The sequence below is a fragment of the Hibiscus syriacus genome, unplaced genomic scaffold, assembly GCF_006381635.1.
Source record: "Hibiscus syriacus cultivar Baekdansim isolate YM2019G1 unplaced genomic scaffold, ASM638163v2 tig00116951_pilon, whole genome shotgun sequence".
Classification (NCBI taxonomy): Eukaryota; Viridiplantae; Streptophyta; class Magnoliopsida; order Malvales; family Malvaceae; genus Hibiscus; species Hibiscus syriacus.
The window spans coordinates 966,508-979,657 of NW_024063482.1; the positions used below are offsets into that span (position 1 = coordinate 966,508).

A 13,150-nucleotide genomic window follows, 5' to 3' on the forward strand; every position below is an offset into this window, starting at 1 on the left:
CCAAACCGAATTGTATAATTATATTTTCAAATCAAACTGAAACTAAACTATAAAATGAAAAATCAGAACCGATCCGAATAACTCGGTTCGGACCAATTTTTCTATTTTTTTTTTTCAATTTCATTGCTCGACAATCCTAAAAAAGTATAAAAATTCAAAATATTATTAATTTATTTAAGCAGATTATATTTATAAAAGAATTATATTTTAAAAAGAAAAATGAAAGAAAAAATGAGAGGCGGATAGAACAATATGAAATTGTTACCCACAATCAATGGTGGAGATGAAGCCATCTTCGAATCTAACGGTCAGCTCACTCTATCTGTCTGTGTGTGTAGACGAGAAGATCAATGAGAGTTGGTGGCTATTTCTCTACATTATCAAACAACGAGGGTCCCTTCAACAGCCTCACCCTCTCACTTCGCTCCCCTCAATTAACAATGGCCTCTTCTTCTTCACTCACCCTATCTCAAGCCCTCCTTTCTCACGCCATCTCCTCCCATGGATCGCCGTCCTCATCCGACCACCGCGTCTCTCTCTCCGCACTCTCTTTTCCCACCTTCTCCGGCCTCAAATCCACCGTCCCACGCGCTTCCTCTTCCCGTCGACGCCTTCCCTCTCGCTCCACACAGAAGCGCCAAGTCCGTGCTGCCGCTGTCGAGACAATCGGTACCGCCGCCGAGACTTCCCTGGTGGAGAAATCGATCAACACGATCAGATTCTTGTCTATTGATGCTGTCGAGAAGGCGAATTCAGGGCACCCCGGGTTGCCCATGGGCTGCGCTCCGATGGGTCACATTTTGTACGATGAGGTCATGAGGTATAACCCGAAGAATCCTTACTGGTTCAACCGTGACCGTTTCGTGTTGTCCGCGGGCCACGGTTGTATGTTGCAGTATGCTTTGCTTCACCTCGCTGGTTACGACAGTGTCAGGGTAAAGCTTCTTTGAAATTCTATTTTGAGAGCTTTGAATTTTGGATCCTTGTTTCCTTTTTATAAAAGAGTTGATTTTTGCACTAAAGGACTAAAATTTATAATGATTGGATTATTCTCCAGGAAGAAGATTTGAAGAATTTCCGTCAGTGGGGAAGCAGAACCCCTGGACATCCGGAGAACTTTGAAACAACTGGAGTTGAAGTAACAACTGGTTAGTTAGACCTCTTTTGTTTAAGTGATTGCAATTGTTTTTATCAACAAAATTGTCATACTAAAAACAAAGCAAATATATGTATTTAAATGTGGTTTTCCCCCCAGGGCCACTTGGTCAAGGTATTGCAAATGCTGTTGGATTGGCTCTCGCTGAGAAACACTTGGCTGCTAGATTCAACAAGCCAGACAATGAGATTGTTGATCACTACACGTATGATTCCTTCGCGAGATCCCCTTTTTCTATCTTTTGCATGCTCAATCTTGTTGTGATATATTGACCTTTGTTTTCTTAGATATGTTATCTTGGGAGATGGTTGTCAAATGGAGGGTATATCAAATGAAGCTTGTTCACTTGCTGGACACTGGGGGCTTGGGAAGCTTATAGCTTTCTATGATGACAACCACATTTCAATTGATGGTGATACCGAAATTGCCTTTACCGAGAATGTTGATACACGTTTCGAGGGGCTAGGGTGGCATGTTATCTGGGTCAAGAATGGAAACACTGGTTATGATGAAATTCGTGCTGCAATCAAGGAAGCAAAGGCTGTCAAAGACAAACCCACTTTGATCAAGGTCAGATGTTTTCCCTACATCCTGTTTGGAAGTAATATGCTTGTACTATTCATTGATTTGAATCTTATCTAGTAGAAGTTTAAAGTTCCATAATTATTAGGTAAAGACTTCTCTGCTGAAGCTTTTGTTAAAAGGGCCTGCATCATATTAGAATGCCTTGATTGAAAATTGAAAAATCTTGCATCTCTCTTACATGTTTAGTCTCAACCTTATTATCTCTCTAATGTGTTGTACAAGATGCCATTTTTTTAATTCCTTGTTCCTTTCAGGTGACAACCACCATTGGTTATGGATCTCCGAACAAGGCAAACTCATATAGTGTGCATGGGAGTGCATTGGGTGCCAAGGAAGTTGATGCTACTAGGAAAAACCTTGGATGGCCATATGAGCCTTTCCATGTTCCTGAAGATGTTAAAGGGTAAGGAGATCAGTTGAGGTTATTATATGAATCTGATTATGTTTTTTGGTTTAGTGTTCAAAAACTTTCCTTCCATTTTCTGCAGGCATTGGAGTCGTCACACCCCTCAGGGTGCTGCTCTTGAAGCTGAATGGAATGCCAAGTTTGCTGAATATGAGAAAAAATACAAAGAGGAAGCTGCAGAACTCAAGGCAATCATCACTGGTGAACTACCAGCTGGCTGGGAGAAGGCACTTCCAGTTAGTAATCTTACTATCCTTGCTAAAAAGGATCTGACACCTAATTCTCAGATAATCTCTTTCAATAGACTAATGCAGTCAGATTGAATTGGAATGAAAAACTATATTTTGAGCCCTTTTGTGTTTTCAATTTTTAGACATACACCCCGGAGAGCCCAGCTGATGCTACCAGAAATCTCTCTCAACAAAATCTCAATGCCCTTGTAAAAGTTCTCCCTGGTCTTCTTGGTGGAAGTGCTGACCTTGCTTCTTCGAACATGACCTTGCTCAAAATGTATGGTGATTTCCAAAAGGACACCCCTGAGGAGCGCAATGTTAGGTTTGGTGTTAGGGAACATGGAATGGGAGCTATCTGCAATGGCATTGCCCTTCACAGCCCAGGCTCCATTCCTTACTGTGCTACGTTTTTTGTCTTCACTGACTACATGAGAGCTGCCATTAGGATTTCTGCCTTGTGTGAAGCAGGAGTTATCTATGTTATGACCCATGATTCCATTGGTCTTGGGGAAGATGGACCCACCCACCAGCCAATTGAGCACTTGGCAAGCTTCCGTGCGATGCCTAACCTTTTGATGCTTCGTCCAGCTGATGGAAATGAAACAGCTGGTGCGTATAAGGTTGCTGTTCTGAACAGAAAGAGACCCTCTATTCTTGCCCTCTCCAGGCAAAAGCTGCCCAACCTTCCTGGAACTTCCATTGAGGGAGTTGAAAAGGGTGGCTACATTGTTTCAGACAATTCTTCTGGCAACAATCCCAATGTAATTCTGATTGGAACTGGTTCTGAGTTGGAGATTGCTGCTAAAGCTGCTGATGAACTAAGGAAGGAAGGCAAGACTGTTAGGGTTGTCTCCTTTGTTTCGTGGGAGCTCTTTGATGAGCAATCAGATGCCTACAAGGAAAGTGTTTTGCCATCATCCGTATCAGCTAGGGTTAGTATTGAGGCTGGATCAACATTTGGGTGGCAGAAGATTGTTGGATCCAAGGGGAAGACAATTGGAATTGACCGGTTCGGGGCCAGTGCACCAGCGGGCAAAATATACAAGGAATTTGGTTTAACTCCAGAGGCTGTTGTTGCGGCAGCGAAAGAACTTATCTAAGCTTGCTTGGTAACTCTCCGGGTAATATTGTGGTTTTGGGTTGGAGATTGAAACTGAAGAGAGGCCATCCCAATTGTGACAGTCCCGTTTGTTTTTAATAAGAGTCAGAATCCACTTATTTTCTGTTGCTTGTGATTCATCAAAAAGCAAAAAATAGAGCGAAAGGGAGGGTAGACCTTCTGTATGATTATAAATTTGTAACTTCCTCTTGGACTTTTTCCCAGAGTTTTGCAGTACTTTTTGCTTCTAAGTTAGCTTTGCCCATTTCTTTTCATTTTATGCTATAAAACAGAGTTATCTACTCTTGTAATCTCAGCTTATATAATCAAGAACCTCAAACCATTATTTTTATCAAATATGCTTGGCCTAAGATGCATGACCAGTTTGTATCATTATGCCTTCACAAATGCTTTCTATCCTTTGTTTGAAATGGTGGTTGAAATAAGAAATCGGTGGAGTATAATCCAGCCAAGAGAAGCATAGCTTTCATTTCATTAAACAGAATGGGATTCAGAAATGGTTTCCAGCCATTAAAAAAAAGCCACAATATGATGAGAAATGTAACACCCCAACCTGTACCCGACCCGTATACGAGTCTAAAATGTCACATTGACTTTTCAAACTTTGACACTTAAAGAAAAACAGGGAAATTTTAAACTTTCATTAAAACAAAATACGTTAATTTACATAAAAGAGACCACAAAATACAAAATTGATCAGATCATTCCTAATTAACAACTTATTACATGCCAACACTCTATACACAACCAAAATACCTACTTTGTCAATTACTTCTGATCTGATCTTTTAGCAGTGATGTTGTCCTTGCCACTTCTATTACTGCTCTTCTTGCTTCTTGGTACCTACGTATAAATCACTTACACGCTATGTCATAGACTTAGTGAGACATAATATAAATATATAGATATAACAATGCATTCATGAACATGCATTCTTACCGTATGATCACGACCTCTTAATTTGCATGCATTTGTTACACTATAACATATATGATGGTGACATGCACATATAAAACATATATTCTTATGCTAATTCCACTTTACTTTATCTTTGGATTGTCCATGTATATTATTGAGAACATAAGGTACGCGAGCACGCTGAGGTTGTGCACAATGCTGTCACCACAACTCGAATAAAATCCCACTAGGGGCACTGAATATTTGTCTCGAAGGACCACTATGTCCCGAAGGACCACTGATAAACCCTCGACTCTTGGCATGCCAATTATACATACAGCTCTCATGTTAAATAGCATGGGCTTAATTATAAATACATTTCTCATTTCATATCTCTTTCATCACTGTCCATGTAAACACATAAGTCACTTCATATGATCATTTTTATTATTTCACATACCTGGAAGAATTCTCTGATAATGGCATTCATTCATATAATAGCATGGTAAATAGTGAATGAAAAATGCATGAAATCACTATAATGTTAACATATATATATATATATATATATATATATATATATATATATATATATATATATATATATATATATATATATATATATATATATATATATATATATATATATATATATATGCATGTGTGTGAATATGGAATCATAAATTCACTGCTAAGAGATAGACTTATCGCAAGTCTTATCTCAATTCTATTTCATCTAGGATATACACTCACCTTGGCCTTGCTTGTTTTGACTTGATCATAATCCTTCGTTTGTTCCGGAACAAAATTACGTTCTATATTTACATAGTAATACATTGATACTAATCAGTATACTAATTAATATATTCTAAACTATCACTCCTTAGGCTAAAAAGAAAGCTATTTTCATATCTTAATGAAGGTATGCATCGATGCACTACACCATGTATCGATGCATCCCTTGACGGGTGCATCGATGCACTATCTATGCATCGGTACATAAATCCCATTTGATGTTTGTATTTTAAGGGGTGCATCGATGCACTACTTGTGCATCGATACACTGATGACATTCAATGTTTTTATTTTAAAGGAGTGCATCGATACACTTCATGTGCATCGATACACCTTGAACAATTTCTGGGATTTTACCCTTGATGCATCGGTACACATTGAAGGTGCATCGATACACATAGCCCATAAATGTTATTTTAGCACGAAAATCTCTTTATAATCTTCTCAACACTTTATATTTCCCCTCTTTTTATATCCTTAACTTGCATACACCTACTTAAACTAATTAATACCCATTCAATACCTCTTAAACTTAAAAATCCAATCCTCCACATAGATTTCAAAAATCTCCCCCAATTTCCAACATGTTCTAAATCTAATTCTAACACTCCGTATGTATTAATTAAGTCGATGACAAGTCAAATTCAACCTCCGATTCCAAATATGAACTCTATTTCAAGATTTCATTCAAGAACTTCTAATCTTTAATTCTTCCTACACCCTTCGTCTTGTTGTTTTAAAGTAAATTAAGCTTTGCATAAGCTTAATTATCATCTAAGGATCAAAACCAAACTTAAATTTCAACTAACAATCAACTTATGAGAAATCTCACCTTTGCAATGAGTCTTCACGTTGGGAGAAAAGAAAAGAAGAAGAGAACTTTGGAAGTTTATGTATTTCTCTCTTCACTCCACGTGGAAACATATATAACCATAACAATTAAATTATTTCCCTTGTCAATGACTATTTTGTCCTTCAATTCCTCATTCTTTCCAATTTGATCCTACACCACATTTTTCATATAAGTCCTTAATTTTTCAATTATTATACTTTAATCACCAAATTCTGAAACTTTACAATTTAGTCACTAACCCAATATTGAGAATGTTACAAATCTTCCCCTAAAAAAATTCATCCTCGAATTTTCATTACGCGAAGAGATAGGGGTACTGAATCCTCATGTCCTCTTCACGTTCCCACGTTGCTTCCTCTATCTTGTGATTCCTCCACAAGACTTTAACTAATGGAATAGTCTTGTTTCGTAACTGCTTAACTTCATGAGTTAAGATCTGAACCGGTTCTTCCTCAAACGTTAGATCTGGCTGAATCTCAATCTCTTATGGAGTCACAATATGGGAGGGATCAGATCGATACTTCCGAAGCATTGAGACATGAAAGACATCATGAATTTTCTCTATTTCAGGTGGCAACTCTAATTGATATGCCACTGATCCAAATCTTTTTACTATCTCGTAAGGTCCAATGAACCGAGGACTCAACTTTCCTGTAACACCCCCAACCCGTATCCGACCCGGATCCGAGTCCGAAGTGTCACATCGACTTTTCAAACTTTGACTCTTGACAAAATTCAAAGAAAATTTAAAACTTCTATTAAAATAAAAGCGGTTTATTTTCATAAATAGACCAAAATAACCAAAATCGATCAGAGCATTTTCAACTCAATCACTTAGTACATGCCAACTATATTCCAATTAACCAAACACATTTAAATCATCTATTTTCTGATCTGAAATTTTGGTAAGAGATATGCTAACCTGTCTCGCTCTTCTTCGCTTCTCTTCTCGCTTTTGTAACCTACGTGTGAAACCATCACACGCTAAGTCTATGACTTAGTGAGGCACTAAACTTATAAAGGAAATGCTAAATGCTTAAACATGTATGAACATATCGTCTTATCATGCCACATCAAAACAATATAACATTATATATAACATACTATACACATATACATATTATGCATTATTTTAAATCTCTAATCTTATTTCACTATCAATATTCTTATCATTTATATCTTACAATTTTATCCTCTTATATCTATTCCTTTACTCAACATATTCAATTAACCAAGCAATACAAACATCATATAAATCATATACTCTACCAATACCTCCTCATGTCCTTGCTATAGAATTTATCATATCACAATATATATATTTGTTATTATCTCTTGATTAGCCCATGTACATATGTGAGAACTACTGATATGTGAGTCTCTAGAGGTTGTGCACTAATGTTGTTACCACAGCTAGTATAAATGCACCGAAGTGCCACGTAGAATTGCATCGAAGTGCCACGTAGAATTGCACCGAAGTGCCATATAAAATGTCCCTAAGGACCACGTAGAAAATTCCTTAAGAATCATATACCTATACAAAGGATCAAGTATGTGTCTCAAAAGACATCACAAATATTCCAAAGAATACATATATGTTCCGAAGGACCGCGTAGACCCTCGACTCTTGGCATGCCAACTATACCCCTAACTCTCAAGACACATAACATGGGCATTTTCTTTTATACTTATCATTTCACACATTCATAACACTTATCTCTTATCTCATGTCTGATCTCTTATACTCATGTAATCACATAGCTCATGTCATTTCTTGTGAAATCATGCATATCATGTAAGACATATCAGACATGTTCACACAACTCACTTCCATGTAATTCACATGATTTATTATCTCATACCTCATATCACAGTTTCATACAATTCCACAAATCATTGTCATATATGGATATCACATTTGTACTTAATCACATAGATAATGTTATATAGCACTAAAACCCCACAGTTCCGATTTTGTAGCTTATATATTGTTCTTATATCTTTTTATAGACATATAAACACTTAGATCATAATTCCCTAATTTATTGTACATAATCATATCATCATTTATATTCATAATACCTAGCTCATATTTTGTTCTCTTATGCTTACATAGATCCTATAACATATATTGTAGCATACTAACATATATCACTTAAATAAATTCATTTACATATAAATTTCTTATATTCTCTTAATTCAAGTTTACATTACTATTATAACCTTTTCCTATGACTTCATAGATCTTTACCATATAATTTCTATATCATAGCTCATCTAAGCACATTAATCTTTCTCATACAACTTATCTCTCATATGATTATCTTTATTTATGTACATATCTTCTAATTGATATTCTATTTTCATATTGTCCTATAAATCAATGTTAGTTAGTTTATCTCACTTTTTATTAATACTATAAATAAATTATCATAGTTTCCATAAACTTGACTCGTGTAATTTATGTTTTGCTATTATACCTTCATCTAAACATATATTTACATGTTCATAATCACTTAGCTTAATTTCTTTCTATGGTTATCACATACATCATTTACTATTATACATGATTCGTGCCCTTATAACTTATTTCACATATTCACACAGCTCATAAAGTTCACATATAGTTACATATTTTGTTCCCATATAACCCATATCATATAAATTTACACCTCATAACATATAATATAAACAAAGCATATACACATAATACAAACTTAATCATGCTTCTATTCATGCAAACATAAAATATTGGAAACAGACTTATCACAAGTCTAATTTCCATATAATAATATGCACAATCTAATGATATGCATTCACCTTGGCCTCACTAAGTTCCAATCCACTTTTATGATTTCCTCTCTTTCGATCGAATCTTAAATTGATAATTGTTCTGGAACTTGTTCATGTTCGATATCTACATAATTATACATTTTCAAGACAATTATTAGATACCTACATCTTGTAATTCGATACTAACAACTTAAACGAACTTAATAAACCAATATTTATTTCTTCCTTTAGGGGGGAATCGGTTCCCTCCTATGGGGGTATCAGTTCTCCCTTGACATTCTGTAAATTCTAGTTCGTTTGAGGGGGTATCGATTCCCCTTGAATGGGTACCGATTCCCCTTGCCCAGAAATCACATTTTAAGCTCGAAAATCACTTTATTTTCAGCTCAACACTTCATACTTCACTCCCTTTAATATTCCTAACTTTCATACACATACTTAAACCAATAAATTTTCATTCAATATCTCTTCAACTTAAAAATCCACTCTTCCACATAGCATTCAAGAATCATACCAATTTTTCCATGTTATCCAAAATTAATTCTAACACTTATAACTTCTTACTCTTCCATATGACAAGTCAAATTCAACTTCAAAATCTATTAACTCCTTCTATTTCACTAATTCACTTAAAAACTCTTCATATATAATCCTTCATAACTAATCCATTTTGAAGTTTCAACCTACTTTAATCTCTAAATAATCTTTCTTAGCACCCCAAGAATCAAAACTAAGCTTAAAACTCAAGAATTAACCAACTGAAATTAAACTTACCTTTGCCATGGAGCTTATGGGAAGAGAGGAGGAAGGAGATAACCCAAGCTCCAGATCTTTCTTTTCTTCTCACCCTTTCCACGTGTTTTATAACCTTAAAAGAAAGATAAAAATATTTCTGGTCAAATAACCATTTTACCCTTTATTTCCTTTAATAATTACTAAATAACCTTCATCATATATTTCTAATAATCATTGAATTATTTCATTCTTCTACTTTAGTCACCAAATTCTGAAACTTTTCAATTTAATCACTAACCCAGTATTACGGATGTTACATTTCCTCTTCGACCAAACCTCAAAACCTTCTTCCAAGGAGACACTTTGAGAAACACTTTATCTCTAATTTGATATTCGATCTCTTTTCTTTTTAGATCCGCGTATGATTTCTGTCTATCAGCTGTTGCTTTGAGATTACTTTGAATTACTTGAACTTTTTCTTCCACTTTCTGGATCAACTCAGGACCAAGAATATCTTTATCTTTAAGCTCGAACCAATTTAGGGGCGTACGACATCTTCTTCCATAAAGAGCTTCATAAGGTGGCATTTTGATGTTTGATTGATAACTATTGTTGTACGCGAATTCAGCAAGAGGCAAGTACCTTTCCCATGATCCTTTGAACTCGATAACACAAGCTCTCAACATATCCTCCAAAATTTGGATTGTTCTCTTGGATTGCCCATCGGTTTGAGGATGAAATACTGTACTAAAGTTCAACCGAGTTCCCAACGCTTTATGTAATGATTTCCAAAATCGTGAAGTAAATCTAGGATCTCGATTCGAAACAATAGAAACAAGTACCCCATGTAAACGTATAATCTCCCTGATATACAACTCGGCATACTTATCCAAGGTAAAGTCAACTCGGAACGGAATAAAATGAGTTGACTTAGTCAATCTATCTACAATCACTCATATGGAATCTTTTTTATTCAGAGTCAAAGGTAACCTCGTTACAAAATCCATTGTTACATTCTCCCATTTCCACTAAAGAATAGACATTGGTTGCAATAATCCTGACGGAACCTGATGTTAAGCTTTGACTTGATGACACATCAAACATTTGGATACGAATTCTGTAATGTCTCTCTTCATTCCAGGCCACCAATATCGACTCTTCAGATCTATATACATTTTATTTCCTCCCGGATGTACAGTTAATGGACTACAATGAGCTTCCGTTAACAAATCTTTCTTCAACTCATCATCATCTGGAATCACTAGCCTCCCTTGATAATATAGGTTCCCATCAGCTTTCATTTCACAATCCATAACCTCTCCATTCCTTATATGCTATAAATTCTTTATACATTTTTCATCTCTAGCTTGCAATTCTTTAATTCGATCTAGCCATGATGGCTTGAGAGTCAATTCTGCACATATGGCACCATCTCCTCTTAACGATAGTCTGGAATCCACAGCTCCTAAGGCTGCAAACGTCTTTCGGCTTAAGGCAACAGCTACTACATTCGCTTTCCCTGGATGAAAATCGATCACTACATCATAATCTTTTAAGAATTCCACCCATATTCTCTGTCTTAAATTTAACTCCTTTTGGGTTATCAAATATTTCAAACTCTTATGATCTGTATATAAATAGCATCGTTCACCATTCAAGTATTGACGCCAGATCTTAAGAGCAAATACTACAGCAACCATCTCCAGATCGTTCGTGAGATAATTCCTTTCGTGCAATTTTAGTTGCCTCGATGTATACGCTACCACTTTACCCTCTTGCATTAGTACGCATCCCAGGCCATTATGAGACACATCACTATACATTACGAAGTTCTTGCCATACTCGAGTTGAATCAACACTGGAGCTTATGTCAAAATCTTCTTTAGCCTTTCAAAACTCTCTTGGCACTCCAGAGTCTGTTGAGTTAATCGATTGACGGAATTGGCCAAGAGGGGGTGAATTGGCAATTAAAAAGTTGGTGGAAGCTTTTGTAGAAAATTGAAAGAAGTTGCACAGTGATTTAGAGTGGTTCGACTTTCTCAACCAAATTCTACGTCCATTGCCTTAGCTATTCACACTAAGGATTTTCCAACAAATTCACTAATTTGTTCTTTCTTTTGAGGCCAAAGAGATAACCTTACAACCCCCTCAAGAATATATCCCAATTCTTGAGAACACTCTTTCTCAAAGAGAAATACACAAAATTGCAAACTTACAAGGAAAAACCTCACAAGGTAGATTATTTGCACAATTCTAGAACAAAGAAAAGAACACTCAAGAATGAATACAATTGAGTACAAGTAGTGTTCTTGAAAGCAAAATGAATATTGAATGAAAAATAGGCTTGAAGTGCTCAAACAATGAGTTTGATGCTTTCTCTTTGATTCTCACTTGATTCTTGTTTCTTGTTATTTCTTGTTATTGATCAATGGCTTATAAGCTTGTTTAAATACTCTTTCAATTGATTCTGAATGTTGGGGATGATTAGTGGAGTCAATAGAGTCGTTTAAGTGTGTAAACAATTAATAAAATCAGTTGGGAGCGTCAGTGCATTGATGTATACCCAAGGTGCATCGATGCATCAAATGTAAAATTCAAATATTTTGACCGTTGGACCCTTAGTGCATCGGTGCACTAAGAGTGCACCGATGCATAAAATGCATTCGATGTTTCAAAATAGCCTGAGTGCATCGAATGCATGGCTGGTGCATCGATGCATCAAATGCATTCGATGTTTTCATAAAACCCTGAGTGCATCGATGCATCAAATACATTCGATGTTTTCATAAAACCCTGAGTGCATCGATGCATGGCAAATGCATCGATGCATAAAATGCATTCGATGTTCAATTTATTCAATGGTGCATCGGTGCATCACTCTGAAAAATTGATTTTAGGCTTGATTTTGGTTCAAAATACTTTGTGAAAATTGTTTCAAAAATATATTAAGTATAAAACACAATTTTACATATTTAGTAAGGTTTGAAATTGATCTTGAAAGACTTGGAGTAATAATTTGATATTATAATTAAATCAAATATACTTAAAAAATCATTTGTAAAATCTTAAAATTTATTTATACTTAATTTGTTATATCAAAACATCAAAATGTTTTCAATAATCTACCCCTTTTTGATATAACAAAACATTTGTGTAATTTTAAGATTTTCTTTGAAAATAAATTTTGAAAAATTAAAGTTTGAAAATTACTCCCCCTTACTCTAACACTTATCCCCTTTAACACTTTTACACTTATCCCCCTTTTTATTAAATCAAAAAGACTCTAAAATGTTTTAAACAAGGTTTTGAAAAACATAGCCAATTGATTATAAGTAAATAAGATTAAGCTGCTAAGATCACAATCAAAAGAGAGATTAGCCATTAGTTTCATAATCAATATTCATAAACAAGTAATGGATAATTGGTCAAATATGTCTAATGATGCAAAAATTAATAAACATTAAGCTCAAATTGAACGTTAAAACCAAACCAAATATAGATAATAAGCTTAAATATCCAAACATATAAATCATAAATCCAAACAAACGTCAAACTAAAGAAAACAATCCCAAAGCAT

General features: G+C 35.3%; 1 protein-coding gene across 1 annotated transcript; it reads left to right on the forward strand.

The window, feature by feature from the left end:
- The first annotated feature begins 335 nt into the window (after positions 1 to 335).
- Positions 336 to 3,744, forward strand: LOC120188709 (transketolase, chloroplastic). The gene is made up of 7 exons (XM_039192118.1): positions 336 to 935; positions 1,058 to 1,148; positions 1,256 to 1,361; positions 1,444 to 1,726; positions 1,996 to 2,144; positions 2,230 to 2,383; positions 2,521 to 3,744. The coding sequence occupies exons 1-7, from the start codon at positions 351 to 353 to the stop codon at positions 3,478 to 3,480; spliced, it is 2,328 nt and encodes a 775-aa protein (XP_039048049.1). The 5' UTR covers positions 336 to 350; the 3' UTR covers positions 3,481 to 3,744.
- Positions 3,745 to 13,150: the final 9,406 nt, after the last annotated feature.

Excerpts from the sequence above, each read along its gene's own strand:
- LOC120188709 (XM_039192118.1), top strand. The coding sequence starts at position 351 with ATGAGAGTTGGTGGCTATTTCTCTACATTATCAAACAACGAGGGTCCC. Across the intron at positions 1,727-1,995 it reads ACAAACCCACTTTGATCAAG|GTGACAACCACCATTGGTTA; the intron begins GTCAGATGTTTT and ends TGTTCCTTTCAG. Across the intron at positions 2,145-2,229 it reads GTTCCTGAAGATGTTAAAGG|GCATTGGAGTCGTCACACCC; the intron begins GTAAGGAGATCA and ends CATTTTCTGCAG.